Source organism: Salarias fasciatus, chromosome 12 (genome assembly GCF_902148845.1).
Source record: "Salarias fasciatus chromosome 12, fSalaFa1.1, whole genome shotgun sequence".
Taxonomy (NCBI): domain Eukaryota; kingdom Metazoa; phylum Chordata; class Actinopteri; order Blenniiformes; family Blenniidae; genus Salarias; species Salarias fasciatus.
The window spans coordinates 13654633-13680654 of NC_043756.1; the positions used below are offsets into that span (position 1 = coordinate 13654633).

At 43.5% G+C, this 26022-nt stretch overlaps 1 protein-coding gene across 1 annotated transcript; it reads left to right on the plus strand.

The window, feature by feature from the left end:
- On the plus strand, window positions 1-25823 carry LOC115397683 (coronin-1C-A). The gene is made up of 11 exons (XM_030104126.1): window positions 1-128; window positions 9366-9562; window positions 18400-18522; window positions 19967-20096; window positions 20246-20427; window positions 21217-21336; window positions 21444-21548; window positions 21636-21781; window positions 21913-21970; window positions 22057-22299; window positions 22659-25823. Exons 2-11 carry the CDS (start codon window positions 9368-9370, stop codon window positions 22776-22778), a joined length of 1422 nt encoding a protein of 473 aa, XP_029959986.1. The 5' UTR covers window positions 1-128; window positions 9366-9367; the 3' UTR covers window positions 22779-25823.
- The last annotated feature ends 199 nt before the right edge of the window (window positions 25824-26022 follow it).

Below are 26022 nucleotides of genomic sequence, written 5' to 3' on the forward strand. Positions count from 1 at the left end.
CGAAGCTCGCGGGGCGGGTTGTGTCAGCGCAGCAGCGGCTCCGGCTGAGGGAAGAATCAATTGGGATACGCTTTGGGTTGTGTTGTATCAATCGGCTTTCAGGAATATTTTCATTTTCCCGGCAGAAGGTAGGTTACAAATTACGTTTACGTTTTCTGATATCCTAATTGTTATTTATCGCGGAAATTTGCCGCCGCTGGTCTTCATTGTCACTCCCAACTACAGCAGGAAAGTGCACGCGCTAGCTAAAATGAATCGGGATAGTCTGATCACCCTGAACTACCCATTTTTTACAGCTAATGTTAGCATTACCAGTAGTTTACTGACACCTTGAGGGAAGCTCCCTGTCATTAAATCGTTATATTGCTGTTTCGGGGATCCTTTTTTTTTTACTCGCTTTTCGTGCTGGGCGGATTTTGAAGGTATTCGTTTGACGAAATGTGGCTGTATTGAGCGGGGTGGGGTAGCTAACCACGGTGCGGCAGGAAAACTTATCTCCAATAGATCCACACAGGCGGAGGTGCAGGCAGCTCACAGCCGCGCCCTGGCCCCTGGCACTCTGCACGGGCGTTAAATATTCTCCTGAAAGGGGCTGCAAACACCTCCAGTCAGAATGGTCTCTACTTACAGAGGTAGAGGAGTGGTCTTTGCTGCTCCAGTATCCACAGCCCGTGTCTATTCATCCAGATGCGAGCTCCAGCCTTGACCCACTAACACAGTGGTATGAAAGATAAATGGGAAGACGTCGTTGCCTTGCAATGGTGCAGAGATCCCTCTTGGCTTACTTGACTTACACGTGGAGTACTGTTGGGATGAATTCATGCACCACATGCAGTTATAGATAAGGACACACGGGAATCATAGTGCTGCACCTTTACTGGAGTCCCCACACATTTTATTTTCAACAGTAAAAAAAAATATAATTGCAAAGGTTATAGTGTGATTAGTTTACTTAAATGGCAACAAGACCACATATGTAGCAATTTGAACGGTGTGTACATCAATGAGAGGTTTACCATGTAACACTGGAGTGTTTGAAGGTTGTTTTTTTTTTTACCTTTTAGACATGAATTAATTTTCTTTTGGTTTCATTGAAAAAGAATTCTTCAGCAGATAAGATAAGGCAACAAAGTCTGTCTTTGTGACTCACTGGAATTAAAGGAAGTTTGGATTTTTTTATTGATGAAATGACAGTTTAGTTTTTTTCCAGTTAACTACTGTTAAAGCGAATGTCTCCCATGTTGTTGACGTTGTAATTCATGCTTGGATTTTAATTGATTTCTAGACAGTCATTGGAAATTGACTGAACTAAGAGCTGTAGGAAGATGGTTGATGAAAGACAAGACTGTACCCTCTTCATCTCTTATCCATAAATATTCTCTGTAGCATTAATTGCCAGATGAAGTCCCAGTAACCCTTTGTCTAGCACTCCTCTGTGCTTTGCCACAAGCTCATTCGCTGGGATGTGACAATAGGGTGGTTTGATTTGAAGTGGTTGGGGTGCAGAAAGGGCAGCATGACTTGCATACTTGACCCATGTCTTGAACTAGGATACTCAGCACCCATGTGTAATACTTTTGTGTGGTTTAGAAGTTAAAGGGGCTTACGTCGAGTCATACTGTGGGTCGCAGAGCAGGTGAAGGCTGACGAGAGTGACCCCGGGGTAAACTTTACTACAGCTGTGTTTGGACTGGTTAACCGTTCCAGACACATCAACTTCTGCTTGTTGTTCTGCAGTACAAGGTCCTGAGAAATGTGTGACTGGCTTTCCTGTGGAACGGCGCGGCCGGGCCGAGAGAGGAAGTGGGTCAGGAAGCAGAGGGAAACGGAGCATAAGACGTGAGGGAGTGTTGGTTCCCGTCAGCTGTGGCAAGAAGCTCCTGTGTGGGCAGAAAACCTCCCCAGCAGCGATACATTTTAAGTTGTACAAAAATTAAAACGTATTGATCACATGCTTCTGTTTTAGCTCAGAATTGTTGATTTGTGTCAATCTCCAAATCCAGTATTTTGCCCCTAATCTGCCCTCTAAAGCCCCTCAAGTTTTGTGAGTTTTTGTCCAAGTACTTTAGGCTTGTTTTCTTACACTATAGAATGTGTGCAGGTGATAAGTAGCCATTTCTTTTGGATAAGTTTTATAGAGGTCACCTTATCTGTAAAACTCGGTTTATTTTTATATTTTCCCTCTGATAAGATAGCCAGTCATGCTTTGTTTTTTTCATTTCTCTCTTCTCTGGGCACAGGTGGTAACAAACATCTGATTAACTAACCACCTGCTTAGTGTATTGGTGTGTTTGTTTGGATCAGCCTGAGACATGAAGAGGATCACGTGCCTAAATCTGTGCCACTAATTGTTTATATGGAACCAAAACAGACACACAACCAGCCAGAGTTGTTTGTGAAGATGTATATGGAAATATACTGTTTTGTCACCTATACAGTAGATCTACAGTCAAACTCGTTCTCTACAATGTTATTTTTAATATAAAGTCAGTTAATCTTTGTCCAGTAGTTCTTTACTTGATTTTTTTTTTAACAACTTTTTTTCCTGAACAGTTTATGTGACAAAATGGCAAATAGATTTCATTTAAATTATGCCTTTCCTCTGCTTGATCAGTAGCGAAAGCGCTTTGCGCTCTTAATCCATTCACACGCCAGTGGAGGTGGCTGCCATGCGAGGAGCTCGGTCTATCCTTTGGGAGCAGTTTTGGGGTTCAGTGTCTTGCTCATGGACACTTTGACATGTGGACAGAGGGAGATGGGGATTCAAACAGCTAATTCATGAATCAAAAGATATTCCGTTCAAAACTATGTCCGTGATGAAATTCAAATTTTTTCCTCTTTATGTCTTCATTTTGTTTGTAGCTCAGTATTTCAAGCAGGTGCTCTCAGCTTAATAACACATCTTCAACTGGTCTTTTCCACCGTCGTCGTCAACATCTGCTGAAGTGGAGCAGTGGTTTGTGCATTAGTCACTGGGGGAGGGGGAAGAGCTGATCAGGAAGAGGAAAGGACATGCTTTGTACTTTAGGCAGCCATATTCAGGAGTTTTCTCTCTAAATACGACTAGTGAGAATTTTTTTTCTTTACAGCCATGTTGCGCACATTGTTTTACACAGTTCTCGGGGGACGTTACTCTCCTCTTTTAATTGATACTCTAGTTCAGCGGCCACTCAAAGAGTGGAACATTTCCTGTTGTGAGGACTTTTCTTGCACTCTGAATTGGTTCCTTTAAAGCTCTGGTTTATTAAGTAGGGTAAGAAGTTTTGCGTTTTAGTCTTTAGTCCGAACACACATTAAGTAATAAAAAGTTAGGACGGAGGGTTATGCCGGGTGGAGGCATGGCCAGTGTCGCACTAAACATGCAGACATTTTGTGACACATTTATGCTTCTCAATTTTAGTAGTCTGGCTTTTCTGCTTTTGGAATGTGGAAGTTGGGGGGGAAAATGGACTTCCAGTGCACTTTTTTTTTTTTTTTTTTTTTAAGTTTTGGAGCCATGGTGTCGGAAGAATTTGGTTGCTGGTAATCAGTTTTATGCTTGTATCTGAAATTTCCATTTGTTTCCTCCTCAAAGTAATAATAAAAAAAAAAGTCACACAATTACACTGTTACATTCCACCTTTGTTGAAATCGATGACGGTGCACACGGCGTTGCCACTTGGGGTTGGATAGGAAAAGTACAGCACCTTATCTCATTGTTGCAAAAATCACTGGAATGTAGCTGGAATCTGATTACAATAGTAGTTCATGGCCTTGGTTACAGAAAGGGGATTTAGGTGGCGTCTGATGTGGACTTGGTGACAAAGGGAGTAAGACAGCCAGTGTGTGGCGAGCATTGAGGTGACAGTGTAATGTGGGTAATGGGGATGAAGGGTCATACGGTGTGGGAAAGAAGTCTGGCTTTGGTGATTGAAGACTTTTAACACTTCAGTGAGTAATTACAATCTGAAAAATGTGCCCCTATCATATAGCTTCCACTCTCTCTTAGGTCGAAAATTCCTGTTGTTTGAAGTTGTGTACATTACACAAGTGACCAGTTATCTCGGCTGTTTCACAAAAAAAAACGTGATGTTTGCACTGTGCATGTTTGATGGTAAGATTTCATGGAAGAGTTATTATGAATGTTGTTGTTTTTTTTTCTGGTGTTTTTCTTAAAATTGCCATGGATGAAGACTGTTGAGGCTTTGTCATAATTCGGCTCTAATTCTTCTGCCCCTCCCTTTGCTACATCAGCTCATCCTGATTTGTGGCTGGGATTTTCATGTTATGTCACATCTTACTCGCCAAGCACAGCGTGAAGCTCAGCATCGAGGATATGCTAGCAGTCCAACAGCTCCGTAGTATAGACAGATGTTTCTGTATTTACCTTTAAGAACAACCCCACGCTCCTCCAAGGCTTTTAGAGGAAGCAGCCTCTGTTTTCTCTGCACAATAGCTCCTTTGACTGCCGTATCTTTATTGTCAGGGTGGGGCAGTAACATGTTATATTATTCTGCGTGAACCTTGCCAATGAGAAACCGGTGGTTGAGTCCAAATCGCTGCTGACAGAATGAGGTGGCCAGTGTTTTAATTGGTATATGCGAATGCCACGGAGTGCTGCAGTGACGGGCAGCATTCAGTGTCTTCACTCACAGAAGTCATGTGTTTGTGCGCACATGCTAATATTATTATGCGCGGTGGTTTTTTTTTTTTTTTTTTTTTGAAAGGCTGCATGTCTAAGTGTTGTGGACGTCCGATGACTCAGTTACTGAAAGTAAATGGATGCTTTTTCTGTTCTCTACATGCATCTTGAATCAAATGACATGAAAGCTGTTTGTTTTTGGTGTTATAGCAAATGTTTAAAAATGACTTTCCAAAACACTGGCCTAACATGAGCCTTCTTGAAGCTTTGCTTTGCTCCGATTTCCGCTCTGTAGCTGTTTTGCAGTCTTATGTCAGAGCGAAACAATTTCCCCTTGGTTTAATGGAAGGCAGCAGTCCGGACTGTGACTTTAAGAGGAGATGAGAGGGAAACACCCGCCATAGTTCAGCGCTGGGGGCTCTGCAGGGAGCCCGATGGCCTAAACTTCCATTATCACCTGCTTAACTTACAAATGACCAGACAGACTGCTATTGGTTTCCTCAGAGAGATGTCTGATGTATGTGAACTTCAGGAATCCAGATGATGGAAGAAGAAAAAAAAAAACTGTGCCACGCTGGTCCAGTTTCTGTTGGTCATTTCCTCAGGCGGCGCGGTCCTCCTTCTGTCTGTGCTCATCAGGGTCAGCTCCGCTGCCTCAGAAGGCAGTAAGGTACACGCTTCTCCTTTTCATCTAAATTTGCCCAACAGATACTTGAGGTCTTTTGCTCGAATCAGTGAACTGTGAAACCTGGGAGAGTGTGGGTGAGTATGCACAGCAGCGCTCTCCCTCAAGGAGCGTCTCTGTATCTGTGGCATCTGTCTGAAATTGACAGACCAGTCCAAACCCTTTTATTGCACACTTCCTGTTCATTTTGATAAATGCAGAAGTCGTAAATGATATTCAGGAATAGGTGTGGGTTTATTAAGAAAAAAAAAAGTAGATAATTTATAACAAGGTTCAGTATGTCTTGAGTAATTCAAAGGTCTTTCCTGTTTATGAATTTAGCTGTTCTGATTTAATAAAGTGTACCTTCAATCCAAATTGAATTTATGTATTGGTGCAAACATAACTGATTTTCTGACTTGATTCAACAAATTGAACCATGTTACTCTTGGTAAGACGACTCCCCTCAGTGGTTTCATGACAGCTGCTTTTCTGCACTTCTTTTGTCAACACCTGAGCTTCGTCCTGCTGCCATTCTGCCTCAGTGACACCTCTCTCTGTCTCTCTGTCTCTCTGTCTCTGTCTCTGTGTGTCAGTGCAGTCACACTTTTTAAAACACATTGTGTGTTCTAGTATTGGGTAAGTTTGCATGTTGCAGATGGCAAAAAAGGTCAAATGATGTCAGTGCTGGCTGGAACTGAGCAGTTTGAGCAGCGCTTGGATTAGACATTGGTGTACACAATGTGTGTGGCCTGTCACTCTTTTTGAAAAGATTAAAAACTTTTCCCCGTTACACCCAGATGAAACTTGCCTCAAATAAGACTGGCCTAGTTTTATTGCTGCCACACTGGTAAACATGTCCTCCTATTGCACCATCTTCTCTCGTGGTTTATTAGTTCCTGACAGCAGCATTATTTCCATTACTCACTGGCTTATCAGCAGTTAACCTGATTTAATCTTGATTTTACTTTTAGTTCACAAGTTGAGTGGAGGAGTTATATAGCCTGCAGATGCAATGCTGCTGCTGCTGTCCTCCTGAGGGACGCTATTGCGAGGCTTTGTTAAATACATCTTCCATAAAACATTGTTGGGATGCATTACGGTCACATAGTGGGGTTAATTCAGCACGACTCAGCGTTACGTAACCAGCTACGACTCCACCCAGTCTGCTGTGATCTGCAGCGCGCCCTCTGATACTGCCTAACCCTCCTCACAAAGGTTTAAATATGATCTCTGCAACAAAGATGGTGATGAATCAGTCTGGTCGCAGATGATTGAGGGTTGGTCATGTAAAGTCCTGGTTTCTGCACTGACTGAAGTATCTGGATGTTTTAAAAGCAGCATGCTGTCCTGGAAGTTTTCTGCTGCTACAAGTGTTATTTATACATCATGAAGGCATCAGTTTGTATATCTTACGCTAAATATACATGGTGCTGTATATAAAAAAGCAAAAAAAAAAAAAGGTAACGTCACATTCACCTGGTGGAGACTGTGCCAAGCATAATTTCCAGCATTAACAACAACATGCCCAGACAGCACTGATTAGACATCCATGACGGAGTGAATGACCCCAAAACTCAGCAGGCAACAGCCCTCGTGTTTCCTGAGGGGCTGCTCAGGGCCGTGGGGAGTGAAGCCATAAGTTAACTTCAGTTCTGTTCCATCTCAGTAACAAGCTGTTTGTAGCTTGGTTTTGATAAGTTACTCTTTCTGCTTTGCATCAGTGTTAAGTACCTCACTGTGTTTTTGTTGGGTTATTCAAATGGTTATCGTTGGCTTGTTCTTCATAATCAATGCTCATGGTTTCACCTTTGAGTCATAAATAAGTACTTTGATTCACTTTAACATTCAATATTCCCTGTTTGTTTTATTTGACTGGGGGCATTCACAACATCATATCCAGTTTGTTCATTGCACAAGCAGCAGTTTCTCTCCACTCTGTCAACATGACTGCTGGTAAAAGAGCGGAACAGTTTGACAGCAGAACATTTTGTTTAAAATTCATCTTGAGTGTTCGATTGGTGGCTCAAGAAGACAATCTGAATACACACAATTATGTGAGGTGGAACTTTAAAGTCTGCAGTGTATCCAGTAAAATCATCCTTTAAAATATCACCCTCTTTATGTAATCAAATGAAGACTAATATCCTGACGTGCTCGGCATGGATCTGTTTGGCGACAGCCTTGTGTACACATCCATCTATCTGTACAGACTTTCTCCTGAATCTCACTACGGTGGTTACAGACCTTCAAGTCATCACGTTGGTGGACTTGTTACTTGTTCAAAGCCGCTTTACCAGACTTCCATCACATCAGAGTAGAGAAGAGTCTCTCTTCCGTTCCATTTGACAGTCTTGAAACCGTACTGAAAGTGATTATGTAAGGCTTTGTCAGCATTAACATGGCAGAGTTCCTGACTTCTAGTGACATGCTATGAAATTAAAGGATAAGTGCCTTTTTAACTTCCGTCACAAGAGAAGACGATTTTTGTTTTTGTTTTTTTCCTTTCTTTTCTGTAACCTGCAAGTGTCGGGTGTTTTTTTTTTTGTTTTTTTTTTTTAATTTAAGATTAGTTTGTGTCTTTGTCTGCCCTTTCTGGAGTAATCAAGCAAAGTTTCTTAAATGCACTTTTGATCCTGCTAAATATAGGGAAGGATTTGGGAAATTCTCTTTTAAAATCCTCAATTTGGTTGAGATTAACTCTTGAGATTAATGATGTCATTAACTCGGTCTTATTTGTCCCAATGTGTCTTAGTGTTTCGCGTTGCCTAAAATACTGTACGAGTCAAAACTTGCACGGTGCCATTGCTCCGTGTCTACACACACACACGCTTGTTTTCAGAAGAGTTTTGCTTTTTCAGACACTCCCACATCCCAACAGGACGAACTTCCTGCTTGTGTAGCAATCTTTGTCTTGTCGGAAACATGCCACACAAGCGTTTCTCGCTCGCACTCATTCTTTCCCTTTTGCTCTCCCCATTCCCTCTCCTCACTCACACACACACACACACACACACACACACACACACACACACACAATGGAAAACCACCTCCAAAAGTTGTCCCACATCCTGTGCTGTGCTTTCGTCATAGTGATTGAAGCTGGGAAGCTGCTTCCATGTGCTGCATTGAAATAAATGATTTGAGGAGCTTCATGTTAACAGAACCTCGGCCAGTCTGAGTCTTAGTTAGCCTTAGTTAGCCAGACTTGTGTTAAATTTGGACGTAGCCTGTTATTGTAAGCAATTTCCTCTGGAATTTTCTCGCTGTAAGCATTGCTCTGGGATCTTAAGGTTTTTGAATGTATTTTTTCCAAAGTGCTCCGATCTTCCAGCTGATCTGTGTCGAGATTTGTATTTTGATTGAGTGTGTCAAGTTTCCCTTTAGAATTAGCCTTGTAAAAAGTTCGCTGCAGATCAACATTAGTGTTTCAGACTTTTGAGTATTTCTACAATTGGAAAAAAGCAACTAGGTTGTATCAAAGTGTAAATGCTGTCTGGCATGTTTATTTTTCTTGAGCTGTTGGTCACTAGGAGATATTGTGTCAGAGTGACTCTAATACATGTGGCTGGTCAGCTTTCGTGTTCACTGCCTACAAGTTTTGATTGGAGCTTAACATGCTTGTAGAAGGAATTTTTTTAAAATTACCTACTTTACTAAGTTTTGATTTTTACAAACATTTTTAGAGGTAGAAACTATATTGTCTTTCATAATCATTTCAGAGTGAGTTGCTATGTTGTTGTTTGTTGCGGCGTCACGTTGCTTCCAAAACAGAAGTAATTGCAAAGCCAGCAATGCTCAGATTTGTTTCAGATTCTCAGATTGTTGGCGTAGCAAGCAGTTGGTTTGTTGCAAGCAAGTCAAACACATCTCCATAAGGGATGGCTTATGAACAAGCAAATCTCAGATGTTTACATTTCCTCTTAAGCTTTTCAGAGGGATATAGGTTTGTTTTGTTTCTGCTGTTTCACTCCAGCTGTTTGCATTGTTTTACAGCTGTAGTGTATCTGGACTGTTGGTGATTTGATCTGTGTGTTGCTTCAGTAGCACATGTTAAATCTCCCTCTGCTCTTTCCACAGATATGAAACGAGTTGTACGGCAGAGCAAATTCCGTCACGTCTTTGGCCAGGCGGTGAAGAATGACCAGTGCTACGATGATATCCGGGTTTCAAGGGTCACATGGGACAGCACATTCTGCTCTGTCAACCCCAAGTTTGTTGCCATAATTGTTGAAGCCAGTGGTGGCGGAGCTTTCCTCGTCCTCCCTCTTCACAAGGTAGGTTTGTGTCGCGTTGTCTCAGTCGTCAGCTCTGTGTAAACACTGAACACAGCATGAGAACCATTCATTAAAACAACTGCAAGCGTCACAGTTTGATTCTCGTATTTGCATTTTGAGAGCTGTAGTCTGTTTCCCATATTTTGTGTAAAGCGATTAATCTGAAGCACTGGAAATTCAACCTTCAACATGTCTTAAATGCCTGTGTACCTTGGGATTAATGTTTACCAGTGGGCGCTTTTACTCACCCTTATGTGCACAACTGAACTACTTCACAGCCCAGCAGCCTCCTGATCTTTGCATCCTTATAAGGCCTTCCTCCCACAGATTTACTCTTGGATTGGTCAAGCCTGCATCTGAAGAGTATTTGGCTGTAAACAAGCCTAGTGTCGTATGTGCTGTAGATCACTCTGCTGTTTTATCCCTGCTGTCATAGTTGGTTTAAATAAGGTGCAAATGGGGCCCGGGCTGAATTTAAGAATGGGCTCTGGCATGTCCCCAGAGAGCACTTAGGCGTCATTATGGATGTTACTGGTAAACTGCTGGCTGATTGCGTCTCTGCTTGCCAGTTCCATGCAATGGCCAAGAGACGGGTCCCGACACCCGAGAGTGACATAAGCACCGCAACACTGTTGACAGATCTACACTCGCCCTGTAATTAGTGTACACCAGTACGCTACCATGTCACACGAGAGGGCTCTGGCATGGGGGACCGGATCCTCAGGCCTGTCATCACACAGCTTACACCTCTCAGCAACTCTCTCAATACGGAGCCTGTGCTGGAGGTGGGCTGAAAGCTCAAGCGGTTTAACACTCTTCCTGCCCTCCTCCTCCTCTTCTGTATTTAGATTCGTGCGAGCTGCCCTCCACATGCCGTGTCCCAGTACAGTAAACGGTGTGTCCCCAGAACAAAGTCCACTTTTACTACTGAATTAACAAGTTGTGTGAGAAGGGAGGTCTTTATACGTGGAGCAAAACCTCGGGCAATTTCCTGGGATGAAACATGAAAACACGTTTGATTGTTCAGATCTTCCCACATTTTTGCTGGCAGGGTTTGAGAAGCTTCTCGATGGAGTCTTTTCCTTGGTTTAACAGATCATGCATTGAGACGGCACAACTGGAAGGGAAATGCCTTGCCATTTGAGATTTGAGGTTGGTTGTGTGTGACGTGACTGAAGGGCCCGTATGCGTTGTCACCAAACCAGTTTTACAGCCCGGGATAATGGAAGGAGGCACTTGGTTGCTTGTGACCTGAAATAAGCAAGTTCATTTGACGTCAATGGGAATCCCTTTTACATTTGAATGTACTTTTAATATGTAGTTTCAGCAGTTATGACAAACTGTCCTTAAATTGTTTTTTTTTTTTTTTTTTCCTGACGAGTCCATCTGGAAATCTCAGTTTAGCCTCAGCTGGCAATGCAGGTCTCAAAAGTAGGACAGGTCTGATCTTGCCTGTTGTCAGGCTGAACTGCAGTGCAGTAGATCAGCGTTGTAGAGCTCATCTCTGCTTATGAAATTATTCAGAAAATGAAGCAAAAGGCATTGAAGTGCTCCTTCTTAAAAGCATGTTTCTGTTGTTCAAACTATTCAACCCATTGTTTCAGTTGAGCTGTAGTGTTGGTTGCCTTGAAATGCTCTGCAGTTCTTAGGTCTGATTTTATTTATTTTTTGCTCCCCACCCTCCCACCCCTACTCTCTAATGTGAGGGTGCATCTGTCCGGCTGACCCATCTGCCTCTGCTGCGCTGCTTGCAGTCTCTGTGGGCAGCCAGCTGCTCAGGGCCTTTGTCCTACGCTTATTCCCAGCACAGCTCTTTGTCATTATTGCACTTTGGGGAAGGGGGGGGGGGGACAGAACTGCGAGGATGCATCTACCCCCCCTTCTTGTCAATTAAACCATATGTGACTGAGCACCAGCTTTCTTTGTAACGATGCCATAACTGAGGAAAGCTTTTAAAATGAAAAGGTTTGATTCCGTCTGTTCATATCCTCAGACGTCTTCGCGTCCGACTCAGAGGTTAATGCTGTGACCTGACCTGAGGTCTGTGCCTCATTTTGAGCAGTCATCTGACGGGGTTTGTGCTTTGTGTGACTCACTGGGATGTGGGTTGCTGTGTTGGGCTGCCCTGACTCAGCACAGCCACGAGTATTGTTGCTTCCTGCTGTCACAGGACACAGGGATTTATAAAGAGGGGATCAGATGTCCAGCTCAACACATGTCATTCCCTTCCCTCATGCTTTCAGTCTCCCCCTTTCTCTTTCTTACCAGGATGCCCGCTAATTTATTCGCTGATTTCCATATGAAGGAAGTCGTGGGAGTGAATGAAGCAGATAGCAGGAGTGTGGTGATTTTTTTTCTCCGTCTGCGCTGTAAACCATCAGTAATTTGTGAAAGCTGGCTTGATTTGTATCTTTTCAGAAGAAAACCCCTACATTTATTTATTTATCCGAGATAATGTGAACAATTCCTTGTATTTTGTGCACAGTTTAAGCCATCAGTCCTCTCCTTTTATAACCTAAGGTTTATCACTGTCACTGTGCAGAAAGGAGGAGAATTGTTTATTTTACGTTTGAGTACTTGATGAATGGTGCTTCACTCTTTACCGTCGGTAATCTTTAGATGTCTGTACAATGACATCTCACACTCAGCGGCGTTGCTGCTCACTAATTTGCACGTTTCTCTCCACACGCGGATAACCTGGGTGTGCATGACATCCAGGGTCCTTCCCTGCACTTGGGTCATTTTCCCTTCCGAGACCTCGACACTGCACGCGGTTGCCTTTGCCGCTTCTGCCGCTCCGTCCTGCTGACTGCAGATTTTACCATATATGGTCATTCACTGCTCTCTGCCTGACAGCCTTCCAAGACCATTTCCTCCCTGCCCTGCCATTGGCTGCTTCATGCAGTGTCAGTACTCATGTGAATTCTGGGATAGGCTGAAACATGAAGAGCGCTCGCACAAGATGAGAGAGCAGGCTCCAAGTCAGATGTTTTTTTGTGTCGTAGTCATTTACTGTATCCAAGAGCCAAAATTAAATCATGTTAATGTGACAATCAGTGTGACTCTGGATTGCCAAATAAGTGGCATTGAAGCAATTGCATCCCATAGTTTTTGAAGTTAAAGATCTTGGAATAAAGCTAAGGTATTCATCTGTATGAATCCAGTTGAATCCCATCAAAGGAGTATACAGTGAAATTAAAGTTTGGCATAAAGAGGCTGATTGTACAATAAATGTCAAGTGCACCTGCCTGGGTCAGTACAATGGATTGGCTGTTACTGTTTTATTGTTTCACAATGTTTGCAGGTGATTGTCTTTATCACAGCAGGAAGATGAGGAAGCACTGCGGCTAGAGGCCATCCCTCCCCTCACAGGTTTCATAATGTCTATTTTGAGCAGTCTGATCAAATATGACAGAACAAACAACAAAGTCTGACTCTGAAGTGCATCTAAATACAAATCCTCACATAATTATTGTGAACTGAGAGGTCCGGCCGTTTGTCTCGAATCGCCTGTAACCACCAGCCTGCTGTAATGCTCTTAGATTATGAGTATGCTCAGTTTCAGCACAGTGACCTTTTGGCACACGGCTCACACTGCAGGACCGTATTGATTCCGATAAGTAGTCTAGGCTCAAAATTTCCTCAGATTATCTCTGGAAAAATATCAAATCACAGTGATCGAACATTCTCTATCTACAGCGTGTGCTTGTGTAGCTCTGATATTGCATATAGCTCAGGTTTACAGTCTGTAGTGTTTTGCATTGTGTTTTTCCTGCCCGATCATCAGGAGGCTGTAAATCCTGAGAAAGAGATCCGGGTGTGACAGTGCTGCCGCTGCCTCAGCTGTTTGTCTGGACCATACAGACGCACGGCTCTGCAAAAGTGGAAATTTCCATGGAGCACTGAGCAGCTCTGGACAGCGTGCATGGAAGAGCCTTTAGTGGAGTGCATGTGTGAATCACATGTTAAGCTGCGAGCAAAAGAAGTGTGCAGGCCTCTTGTGTGAATGAAAAGAATGTCCTCTCTCTGCCTTGAGGGAGCGTTGTTCCTGCATTTTTTTTGTGTCTCAGTGTTGAGCTTTGTATCTATTGCCGTGTGATTCACTCATTTTCTGCAGCCTTACTTGTTGCTATGCAACTGGTTGTTTTCAGGCCTTAGACATTCCTCTCAAGGCATTGAAATGTCTGCAGTGTAGATATAGACATGTTGGGTGTTGGACTGCCGAGCACAGCCTCCTGCTGTTGGAGTGTGTGTTATGTTCTTGCATATTTTTTTTTCCCCCGGTGTTGGACAGAATGATGCTGTGTTGCGTGTTTTCGTGACCTGTAGGCTGGTTGTCTTGGAGATGGTTTTCCTGCCTGACTGGTTTAGTCTGCTGTGGGGCGTTTTACAGTGAGGTTGTGACGCTGAAAGTACTCTTATCTTTATAGATGTTTCAAAGCTTTTGACTGAGCAGGAATCCTGCCTCAAATAATTTTTGATTTCTTGTAATACAATCTGTCACCTTTTTTTTTTTTTTTTGTTAGATACAAAATATGAACATGGCTTTGAACCTGAAAATCACCATTAAGGATATTCTCATAGCTGTATTCATATAGTGCGTTGTTTTGTTTTTGTCCCATTCTGGGTACAACTTGAGCATATTTTTAATACTCGGCATTCGGGACGTTCCCGACAGCCACATTCTGTTGACTTCAAAATAAATCTTTAACAATATGAAATGAGGTTGTTTGTATTCACCCTGAAAGTGTTCCCTGAACCTCCTGAAGCCTTCAACAAAGCTCAGTGAAATGATTCACACCTTGCGAGGTCGTCGTCATAATGAGCTGTTATTTTCTCGGACTGGGTGGGTTTGCGGCGGCTCTTTATACGAAGTCGTCAAACTGGCCCGTGGCTTGCATTGCTAAAATCGGTTCATATTGTAATGCCAGCGCACCACGTGGCTGGGCAGTGACTGTTTGTTTGTCTAGCATGGCCGACATGCTTCCTTGTTTGTTTGTTTAACTCTCCAGATGAAGGTGGGACCAAACCACTGTGGTTTATTGAGAGGACATCTCTCAGATTTCCGATAGAATGGTTTTAAAAAAGTTCTGCCTACTCAGCAGTGCTGTAGAATAGAGAGCTGTGGCGGTAAATCCCTGTGGAAAACACGTAAGTGCTAATAAGTCCAGGATTTGTGAGAACCATCGCAGCACTGAGCGCAGAACATCTCTGAGGCCCAGTCTCAGATTATTGTCTGAGGAGGAAATCTACTTTGAGCACGTGCAGAATCTGATGGCACACACCTGTTCTCAAAAGGTCCTGATGAGTGTTTGTCTTTTTGGCAGTAAGTGGGCGGAGCCCGTCGCAACTGTGTCCTGACTTACGATTGGTTAAAAGCTGCGCCCTGATGACGGCCTCTTGCCTGCATGAAGTGCTTTTCCTCGACTGCACTTACTGAACAATGACGGTGGAAAAATTTATCACATTTTATTTACAAATTACACACGCATACTCTCGCCTCACAAACACTTATACAGATCTAGATGCCACTCTACAAGGGTGGGAGGGTGATGATAAACTACAGAGGTGTGTGGTAGAGGTGAAGTCTATTGATTCACATCTTTTTAAGAAGTTCTAATTTATATCACATACAGAATTACAGTTTTCCCAACACTCAACTCAACCAGGGAGAATACAGTAGGTTAGCACAGGCTGACTGCACTGCTTCACACAGGAGATCCCATTATTATGAGTTTGGATGCAACCTGCTTTCCTGCAATGTAGGCTATCCTCGTGTATCTTTCTACAGAGTCTGGGCAAGGCCCGCTCGTAGCCAGTCCTCAGACTGTACATGAGCATATCGAACACAAAACAGCATTAACACCTCTGAGCATTTGACACCTTGGCCGCCGTCTTGCTCTCATGAGTTATACCCATACCAGAGCTGCCTGGGACTGGCGTGTGGAATGTGAGGAACGTCTGGCGCCCTGACCAAACTCTAGACCTGCTCTGCCCTGCCTGACATGATCAGATGTTGAAACTCCACAGCTAAAATATGGCTGGTGCTTCACGTTTGATATAATTTCCTTTTTATATAATCTACGTGACATGAAATTAGTAACAGGCAGACACCAAATTCCACGCTCTTGTAGGGATCTTATCCAAACTGTGACAAGTGAAGACTGTTGGTCCTGTAGCTACTTCTTATCTTTGGGTCAGCCAGTCTACCCCAGCAGGCCACAGAGCACATCACTGTGTGCTTATCACCAGCTTTCTGCATGCATGGATGTATGCATTCACTGATAATTGATTATTCAAACAGGATATGTCACTGTCCAGCTGGAGTCCACGTGGAAACGCAGTGAAGTCTCTTTTGCAGCTTCCTTTTACAGGAGTCTTTGCAGCAAGTGCTCTCAACTTGCACTCCGATTCAAGATTTATTGCTTCACAGGGAGGAAACGCAGGCTATCTACAGTCAGTGCTGCGACTTCATGTTATTCCCAAGTCAGTAATGTTTTCTTTTGAGCCTGCTGCTGATCTTCAGCTCTATTTAACTGTTTTTTTTTGCACGGCGCTGCAGACATCCAGGGCGACTGTGTAGGACAAACGCTTTGGGCTCTGAAGTGTTTCGCAATGTATGTTGCAGCAAGCGATTTCGAAATGACTGTAAGGCTTTTTTTTTCCCAACATGACAGAACTGGTCTGGACAGTGGTATCGCTGTCAGCCATGCTTATTTGTTCTGGGTGTGCTCGTAGTCATACATGACTGAACAAAATCTGTGATATTGTAATAGCTCATTAAAGAGGCGTTCACATGAAAAGATCTTTACAAATATCTTTTTATTGTTGGTTCAATGGACCTCCTTTCAGTTTGTTCTGTGAACAAATGTAATACCAGTTATGTGCGATTTGCTAAATGAAAGTGGGCCTTCAGGAGGCTGGCCTACATATCGAGTTTACACCAGTTTCACAGCGGCTGTGTTATCTGATGGTCCACTGTAGATCATGGATTATTGTTGACAGTGGAGTCAAAGTGTGCTTTCTGTACACCGGGCTCAAGGGTGCGTTCACTAGGCAGGGTGAGGTTTGGACTTGATCTTGTGATTTTTACAGACATTCTCACATATGCTGGACTTTGATCATGGAGCTTGGAGTTGGAGTATGTGTCACAGCTCAACCTTGGCGTCAGTCAAATGACTGTGCAGTTCCAGCTTTCGTTCAGCCGAGAGCCGTTCCCTATGGCGAACTGTTTAAGTTCATATATCCACTCACTGCTCAATTATGTTGACTCGGCACGTACATGCCTCACTGTAGATATTGTGGCGGCTTAAAAGCAGGCCTGAAGAACAATTTCTATTAACTGAATGTCTCTGAGCAGGAAGGGCTGACCATAAGACGACATCAGTCTGGACAGATGGACTGAGTGCCTCTATTCCAGACAACAAACCCTCTCAGTATCCAGTCATTAATGTTCAATCACTAATGTACACATTGGAAATCACAGATACTGCATTTTTTTTTTATAGATCCACAAAAATGCATGAGTGGATTAAAAACCTGGCTTGACCACAGGTGCTTGTCTCTTTGAGGAATTCTAGAAAGTATGTAGCTTAATATTGTTCAGTCAAGTTCTTCATGCATCATTATATACCTAGTTAGTTCATATGCATTTTGCTTTCTTCTTTTCAGGGAAGTCGTTTGTTTGAAGATGCCATGTTTCGATGGAGTTCTTCCGTCGTCTTCTCAAACACCAGCTAGAATTAGAAATGCTTTATTAATCCGGCGGTGTTGAATGACATGCGTCTTTATCACTTTTATCTCAGTACGGCTGATAGTTCTTGTGAGCAGGCCTTATTGACTTAAGCTTTATTATCCTCTGGGGGGAATTCCATTTTTCTGCGTGGACCCACCCTCTTTCTGGGATGTGGAGGTGCAGCCACACTGGGGCGCTGCAGGGAGTTGAAGGGGATTGCGTCTGTGGGATTTGAACTCCAAATTCCAAGTCTGCTTCACTTTACCTGTAGGCCACCGAATCAGTTTTGACTTTTATTTAGACAATTATTAGGAAATTAACTTCAATGGGATATTTCTTTAAAAACAAAACTGTGGTATAGGTTGTATAGGTCTAGTTTTTATTAATTTCTACATTTTCTAGCTCTTTTGACGCCATAATGGCTCCATAGCTGAAGGCACTCAGTGGCTCTCTCTTGTATTAGGGGAGCGCCGTGCTTTAAATAGGGCTGCTGCAGCAGCAGGGCTCTTTCCACAGCAGGTGACATCATTTCTCAGACCTTGCCGTCGCACTTAGCCTCAGCACAGAGCAGGGTGTGTCTCAGACATCCAGGCTGTTACGGCACGGTGGATGCAAAGTCACTGTCAGCTGTCGGAGGTGAAATCCACCTTCACGCTGATCTTGGGGCGTGCAGCCGTGCCATTGAAGGTTATTTTTGTTTTCATCAGAAGTTGATGCTTCAGCCCTCGGATCTGAGTTGTGGAAGTAGATTACATGAGAGGGGAAGCTTAGCGCTCGATTTTAGCATTGCCAATCAAAAGCAAAAAAAATTGCTGTTGAGAATTGATTTCGTCTCTCCTGGAAGGTGACACCGGTAACAGCAACTGTACTGCAGCTACCCTCCTCTCAGACGGCGTACTTAATCTCGATGCTTATTTCATCATGATGTAGGATGGATCTGTTGAAGCACTTCCATGTTTTTGTTTGAGAGGGAGCTTGTTCTTTTTGGATTACGTTTGTAATTGTCATGTTTTAAAACCTGCTCGCTCCTCTGGCATGGCCACTGTTGTGTACAGACCAAACAAAGACTAATCTTATTACTCTTCCTTGTTTGTCTTCGCAGGCGGGACGCATCGACAAATCCTACCCCACGGTGTGTGGGCACACGGGCCCGGTGTTGGACATCGAATGGTGCCCGCACAATGACCAGGTCATTGCCAGCGGCTCCGAGGACTCCACAGTGATGGTAAAGTCGTCGTCCTCCTCCTCCTCCTCCATGAAATCCCAACTCTTAATGAGAATAAAGCCCACACACACTCTTGAGCTGATAAGTGACAAGAGACGACATGCTCCGACTGCGAAAGGCCACGCTGTTGCAACTGTGAGCGATGGTTGCATTCCTCACCCTCTGGATTAGATTAGGCCAAATATGTTGTAGGAATCAGAGCTGGGGAATGATTTAGCTGTTTACTGAGCTGAAGTCACCGACTTTTTTTTTTTTTTTTTTTTTTTGAGACTGTGGTTGTGCTTTCCTCCATATGTCCTTATTTGGGCTTTGAAAGGCTGAGATTACTTTCCAGCCTGTTCAGACAGCTGCCACTTCCTCACCTGAAAGTCCCAACTTCCTTCTAAATCCGTGTTGAATCATGTCCGTAAGAAGTACGAGGAGAAAAGAGGAACCGTTCTCCATCATGTTTAATCAGAAGTGTGCGCCTCACAGACACCAAGCCGAGGCGTTTTAGTTTGGGAAGGACTGGGTGGTAGAACCGCAGCGTTCAAAGCACATCTGTGTGGATATATGAAGCGACACATATGAAGTGATCGCACATTTTATTTTACTTGAAATGCAGATTTTTCAGTAGCTGATATCAGCCGTGGACGTCAGCTGTACACATTCCGTTCTTGCTGCTGGGCGACAGTTTATACTTTACCTGAGAGTTTGTTCAAACACATTGAAAGATGTCTGAATGAATAAATTATACGCACAGCACTAAATATTTGAAACAAGTTGGTTTAGTCACAGCTTAATGTTTTTCTTTTAAAGCCGAGCTGTTAGACGAAGCAGAGAGCGATGAGCATAACACTGTAGCACATGTCAGGGTTCTATCTCGGCGCCTGTGGAAACAAGTTGTTTTATGGTTGGTGTAAATAAACAAGAAACTGGAAGAGCAGGCTTCGACCGAGGGGCTGACTCGTAGGATTTTAGGCACATAGCTGGTTTATCTTCAGTGTGTAGCAGACTGTTGTTCGTCCGGACTTTGAGGAGGCAACAGGAAAACCAGCATGTAAATAACCCACAAGGTGGTTAATCAAATAAATCTTAGATAAGGAACTGAACACTCAGGGACCATTTTCGCTGTTTGATGTGACAAAATAAGTGATGACAATCAGTTAAGTGTATTGATGGCTGCTTTATTTAAACCTGCACATATCACTGAATTTTTGAGTGGGCGTCCGAAAACAAGTCAAACATTTTACTGGATCTCATCTACTGTCCGTGACGACTTGCCGTCACTTCTTAGTCATTGCTGCCCCCTTGTGGACACGTCTGTGAACTGCAATATATTGATGCTCTGAATGCAGCGGATCAGGAAGTTTTAAGTCATTCTGTTGAATTTAAGATTCACAATGAGGATGTAATATTTGTGTAGTTTTTCGTCTGAACTCTGTCTGATCCCTTCCTCCCACAGGTGTGGCAGATTCCTGAGAATGGCCTTGTCACTTCCATGTCTGAGCCAATAGTGACACTGGAAGGCCACTCCAAGCGCGTTGGCATTGTGGCGTGGCATCCGACAGCACGCAACGTCCTGCTTAGCGCTGGTAAGAAACCATCTTTATGTCCTCAGTTGCTCCTACACTTGCCCTTCAAAATAAACGTGGGCATCACAATAAGTGTTAATGATAAAGTACTAAAAGTAAAATAAAATGTCAATACTCTCTCGTTCACCGTCTCCTCTGTTTGTCTTCAGGTTGTGACAACCAGATCATCATCTGGAATGTGGGCACAGGCGAGGCCCTGATCTACCTGGAGGACCAGCATCCCGACCTCATCTACAGTGTGAGCTGGAACCGCAACGGGAGCCTCATCTGCACCGCCTGCAAGGACAAGGCCGTCCGCGTCATTGACCCCCGCAAGAACACCATTGTTGCTGTGAGTAGTGATCGCCGGCGTCTGCTGAGGAAGTTCCCCCTTGTAGCAAAACAGATATTTTCAAAATTTTCTGCCTAATAAAATGTCTTGAGCAGTAAAACTGGTGATGACCTGAAATGAAGGGGAAAGATTTATTAGATGATATTTAATAGTTACAATTTCGATTGCTTTTTTGCCTTTTTAATAATTTTTTTCCTCAAGAATTTTTGCTGCGCTCCTCCTTTCACGCATTGTGGCTGTTAGTCATCTAGCTATTTACACACAAAACAAAAATGAAAGCAAAATGTTTATTTCTTGGTCAGGTGATCGTTCCCTCTCCTGTCTTTAAAGTCAGTCTACTCTTTCTGCATTTTTCAGACTTTTTTTTTTTTTTGCTCTTCATCTTTTTACATTGCCATCAGTAGTTTTTTTTTTTTTATAGCAGTTTGACAGTTCTAAATCTCGGCTGCATTGGTCACATTCAGTTAGACCTACTTTTCAGTAACTCGTCTCCCAATGATTGGATTAAATGTTTTTAATCCAGCAATCAAAAATCAGAAATCAGCAATCAGAAAAAAAACTGCACGGCTTTAAATATTTGCTTCCTGAGAATCGATGGCTGCTGCAATAGGTGTGTGGTTTTTATTTATTTATTTTTTTACCTTTATTCCAATAAAGCTGTACAAAAGTTGCCGTCTGATTTACAGAACCACTGAACACTTTGTCCTTCTTGGGTTTGACGCAGCCACAGATTAAAGCATAGATTTGCGTCCAGCCGCTGACCGCTGACCTCTGACCTTCACCTCACAGGAGAAGCAGAAGGCGCACGAGGGAGCTCGGCCCATGAGGGCCATTTTCGTTGCTGATGGAAACATCCTCACCACTGGTTTCAGCCGCATGAGCGAGAGACAGATCGCTCTCTGGAACACGGTGAGTGTCTCACGCTCTTAGGAGGATCACAGGAGTTTCTTTTTATTGTGTGTTTGATATACTGTTTATGACACACTTTTAATTGTTGGAATTATTTTTCCCATCAGCAAAACATGGAGGAGCCCATGGGTTTGAATGAGATGGACACCAGCAACGGTGTGCTGCTGCCGTTCTACGATGCAGACTGCAATGTTGTTTATCTCTGCGGGAAGGTGCGTTTCCTTTCAAGTGTGCACTTGTCAAATAGATAATTTGATCTTCACGTGACAAGTATCAACGTCATGTTTGTTTCCTGGCAGGGTGACAGCAGCATCCGCTACTTCGAGATCACAGACGAGGCGCCGTACATTCACTTCCTCAACATGTTCACCTCCAAGGAGCCTCAGAGGGGAATGGGCTACATGCCCAAGAGGGGCCTCGACGTCAATAAGTGTGAAATCGCAAGGTAACTTGAAACACGTGGCTGAACATCAGCCCTGAGTCACCACTAGGAGGCGACATACAGTTACGCTGTGGTCCTGAGGAAACCTGCCTGTCAGCAAACTGTAACTGGTCCAAATGTGTGTTTTCTCTCAGGTTCTTCAAACTGCATGAAAGGAAGTGTGAGCCCGTCGTGATGACTGTGCCCAGAAAGGTGAGTCCCGACCCTCCGTGACCATTCGGACCACACTGACCGGTGGTCAGAGTTCTGACTTGCGTCTCCTGCTCCGTCCGCAACAGTCGGACCTGTTCCAGGACGACCTGTACCCGGACACGGCCGGGCCCGACCCTGCCCTGGAGGCAGAGGAGTGGATCGACGGCAAGAACGGAGACCCCACCACCGTCTCCCTCAAGAACGGCTACGTCCCGACCAAAAACCGCGAGATGAAGGTGGTCAAAAAGAACATTTTGGACTCAAAGGTCACCAAAAACGCCGAGAACTCGTGCCCCGGCAACAAGTCTGCCTCACCCACTCCGTCGATTGTGAGTTTTGTTCCGCTTTTTATACATTTATCCCTCTTTGACTCCCACCTCCATGTTATTTATGATTCTGCCTTCGACAAACGCCGCCTGTCTTACAGTACAGGCCTGTAAGACAGGCGGCGTTTGTTGAAGGAGAGGTAGTTGGCTCTCCCTGACCCTCGGGTTTGGGCTGTGCTGACTGTGACCCAGCCCATGTAGCTCCGCAGTTTCACCCTGTAATCACAACCCGCTGAGCTGCCCTGCTGGGCAGAGGCGTTAACCCCCGGAGCGCCGGGTCCTGCCACACACCGGAGCGCGTAGCATCACTCTCTTTTATACCTCTTTTTTTTTTTTTTCTAATTTGTCTTGTTTCCCCACAGAAGTCTGAAGCCAAGCTGGAGGAGATCTTGAAAGAAATCAAATCTCTCAAGGACCTGATCAGCAGTCAGGAAAAACGAATCATCAAACTTGAAGACCAGATGTCCAAAATTGCCATTTAAAGAACCTTTTTTTTTTTTCTCCCCCCCGACCCGCTAAACTTCAGGATGTTCCATTGGCTGCGAGGCGGGCGGGAACAGTCACTGCCTATCTCAACGACAGTGCTTGGTCCGAGTCCTGTCTCGCAATGAATCCCTAGCAACATTCCAGATGAACTTTTCTTAGCCAGCCCCTGACTCTCAGTTTAACACAGGTGGAATAAAGATGTGGCAAATTTAGCAGAAGATACTCTTGCTTTTTTTTTTGGTGACAAAGGACTCTTTCCTTTTATCACGTGTCTCTTTTTTTTTTTTTAATTTTGTTCTATACTTTAAAAACACAAAAAAAAAGCCTGACATACTCCTTTTTTCATTTTATATTAATGATCGAGAAATTTCCTGTCAAGAGTCCCCATTTACTAACGTGTGTTCATCTATATTTCAGTCCCTCCAGGATCGCTCAGGCAAAATTAGACAACCTTGATTTTTACAAACCGTTTTTTCAAAATGTGATCAAATTTGCAGGATTTTTATCTGGTTTTATTTGCAAAAATGTGGGAATTTTAAAAAATGGCAAACCATTTGGGAAAATTAACTTTTTTTTTTTAATGCAACTCTTGTTAGAAGCAGTTCTATTTTAATTCATGCAGAATTGTTCCTTTAAGGTCTAAAAAGCTCCTAACCACATCCTGTCTGCTAACAAACGAAGTGATATTTTTCCTTTTAAATTTTACAGAACTTGTGCCCGCAGACGTTCTGAAAAACAGACGTTCATCTTCTTTTAAGTAAAGATTGCGAAATCATATCACAGTGCATGTTTCTGATCAGTTTGAATGAGATAACCGGTTTCGGCCGACATGTGGGAGAAAATTGCGAGGAAATTGCGGAGATACTGAAAAATGTCCTGGAGGGACTGACTTTTAAGTACCAGTGTTTCCTGTTATCATACTCCAAAAACATGTTGCCAAATCTGGACTTTCGACCTCCTGAACAGTATTGTTTGTGATTTTTTTTTTTCTTTCTTTTTTGTGGCGTGGAGGGGGGGATGGAGGTCTAGTGCCGTGAGCTTGTTGATGAAAGGAGGGGCGAGTTTCCATCATGGATTAAATTGGCTTACATTGGTATTGCTACAGTTCCCAATCAGCCCTTTTAATGTCCCAAATATTATAGCCGTCTTGTGTTTCGAGCTAACTTCTGTTGCTTCCTGTCATTCCGACTTTGGACACAAATGTCCATATTAAAAAAACAAACAAACAAAAAAAAATAACCGCAGCATTCCTTTCTACCTTGCTTCATTAACAAGGCACTCTGCACTTATAGGAAAAGAAAATCATTGGCAGGTCTCCTTGTTCCTCTGTAAGCACCCTCGTGTCGTGACTAGCTGGTTGTCATTGTGGCGTCTTCTCGTGCTGCCAGGGAGCATCGATGTGACGGTTGTCGTCTTTTTTTTTTTTTTTTTTTTTTTTTTTGCAGGCGGCCGTTTCCATGTAAAATACCGTCGCCAACCTCGGCGTTTGTGGGATTTTTTTTTTTTTTTTTTTTTTTTTTTTGTTCCACAGTCAAGTGAAGTGGGATTATTTTTTTTGTCACTCGTGTTTTTCATATCACCATCTCAGATCTAGACTTTTCTGTACAAAACTGCACAGGAATCGATGTGAAGTGACACCAAATAACCCGTCATTGTCTTGGCTGTTGATGACCGTGTGGCGATCGAAGCTGGAGATACCTGCAGAAACGACAAACCTCAAAGGCCGCCGGTTGTTGTGAATATGTGCCTGGTGTCTTTGGCCTTGTGTCCCTGCCACTTTAAATGTTCCTGCTTTGTTTTTGTGAAATCGACTCGCAGCGGAAGGTCTGAGAACTTGCCTCCGAATTGGGAAAACTCAAAGTTAGCTTGTCTTTTCACTGTTAATTTTGGCCCGTTCCTTGTTCCAGCTGTGCTTGTTACCCCCTCTTAGCACTCCCATGTCTTCGTTCTTTATTTCTTACATTCCCCCGATTCAGCCGTGCTAGAAACCGCGGAATCGTCCGATCTTGAGGCTGAAGAGAAGCTCTATTTTTGACTTGATGGATTTGGTTCAGTCTGTTTTGCCTTCAATCATTGCGACCACTGTAAAGACCTGAAAGTGCCATAGAGGTGATCCTGGAAGTGTCGGGGAATGCTTTTGTGAGTGGGTTTTCTAGAGAAATTGAACGAGTCGAGCGGCGTTTTGGATTCAAACCACTCGGAAGTGCGACGTTTAGTAGAACCACTTTGTTCTAGTAGAGCCTGAGTCTTGAAGTACCTGCCTGTCCCAAAGCCGATTAACAGCCTAACCTCCTGCCAGTCCGTTGGACAGTGATGCTGTACGCGGTTCATTAGACACACTATGCCTCAGACGTTTGGACATTTCCCCCCCCATTTTACGGGTATAAATATACATTTCAAGAAACGACGCCAGACCAAGAAAATGTCAGAATATGCAGCTGCGTGATTCATTGGTGCTTCAAGATGCGGTTTGAGCGGCAAGTGGTGGAGTATCGCTGGTGGAAAAGTGTGACAGATGTGGGTCTGACACGTCATACATCCATACTGTGTGTGTGAGAATGTGTGTGTGTGAGAGAGAGAGAGAGAGTACCACTCTGTTGGCACGGGAGCTGAGCTTTGAGGATTTGTAGTTTTTAGCAATCCAAAGGGACGCTGTAGGTTGGAGAGCTGTGCAGTCGAAAGGTAGATGTATGTGTGTAATTAAGGTCTAGAAAAATAAGTGAAAGTGGTGTAAATAACATGACCATGACTTTTTTTTTTTCTATTTTTGTTCTCTGTGGTTGTGCTTAAGAGGGTATTTGTGTGGGAGGTGGGTTTTTAAATGTTTCCCCTTTATTTGTGTTCCTTGCACCTTGCCATAATGCATCATGAGAAAAGCAGGACCTCTGCCACACCGGAGGTCGGATGGAAATCAGACGAAAAAGCGAACCGAGACGGAAGCCTCATGTGGAGGTCTGCTCAGCATTTTTTTTGTTCATTATTCTTGCTTCAAGTATCAAACATTGATTATAAGAAAAATTAATAAAGAATTTTTAAAACGGTTTCTTTGGTGGGTTTTGATCTGCTGTCTGATTATGCACATTTCTGCATCAGAGTGGGGGTCTCGGCATTAAATACAGATCAATAACTGATTTGTGAATGTTAGCAGACATTCAGCTCTGTGGATTTATTGCATTTATTGTGTTTGTGGCACTCAAGACACTAAACATACAGTCTGAGTCCTCCGTAGCTCCTGATGAC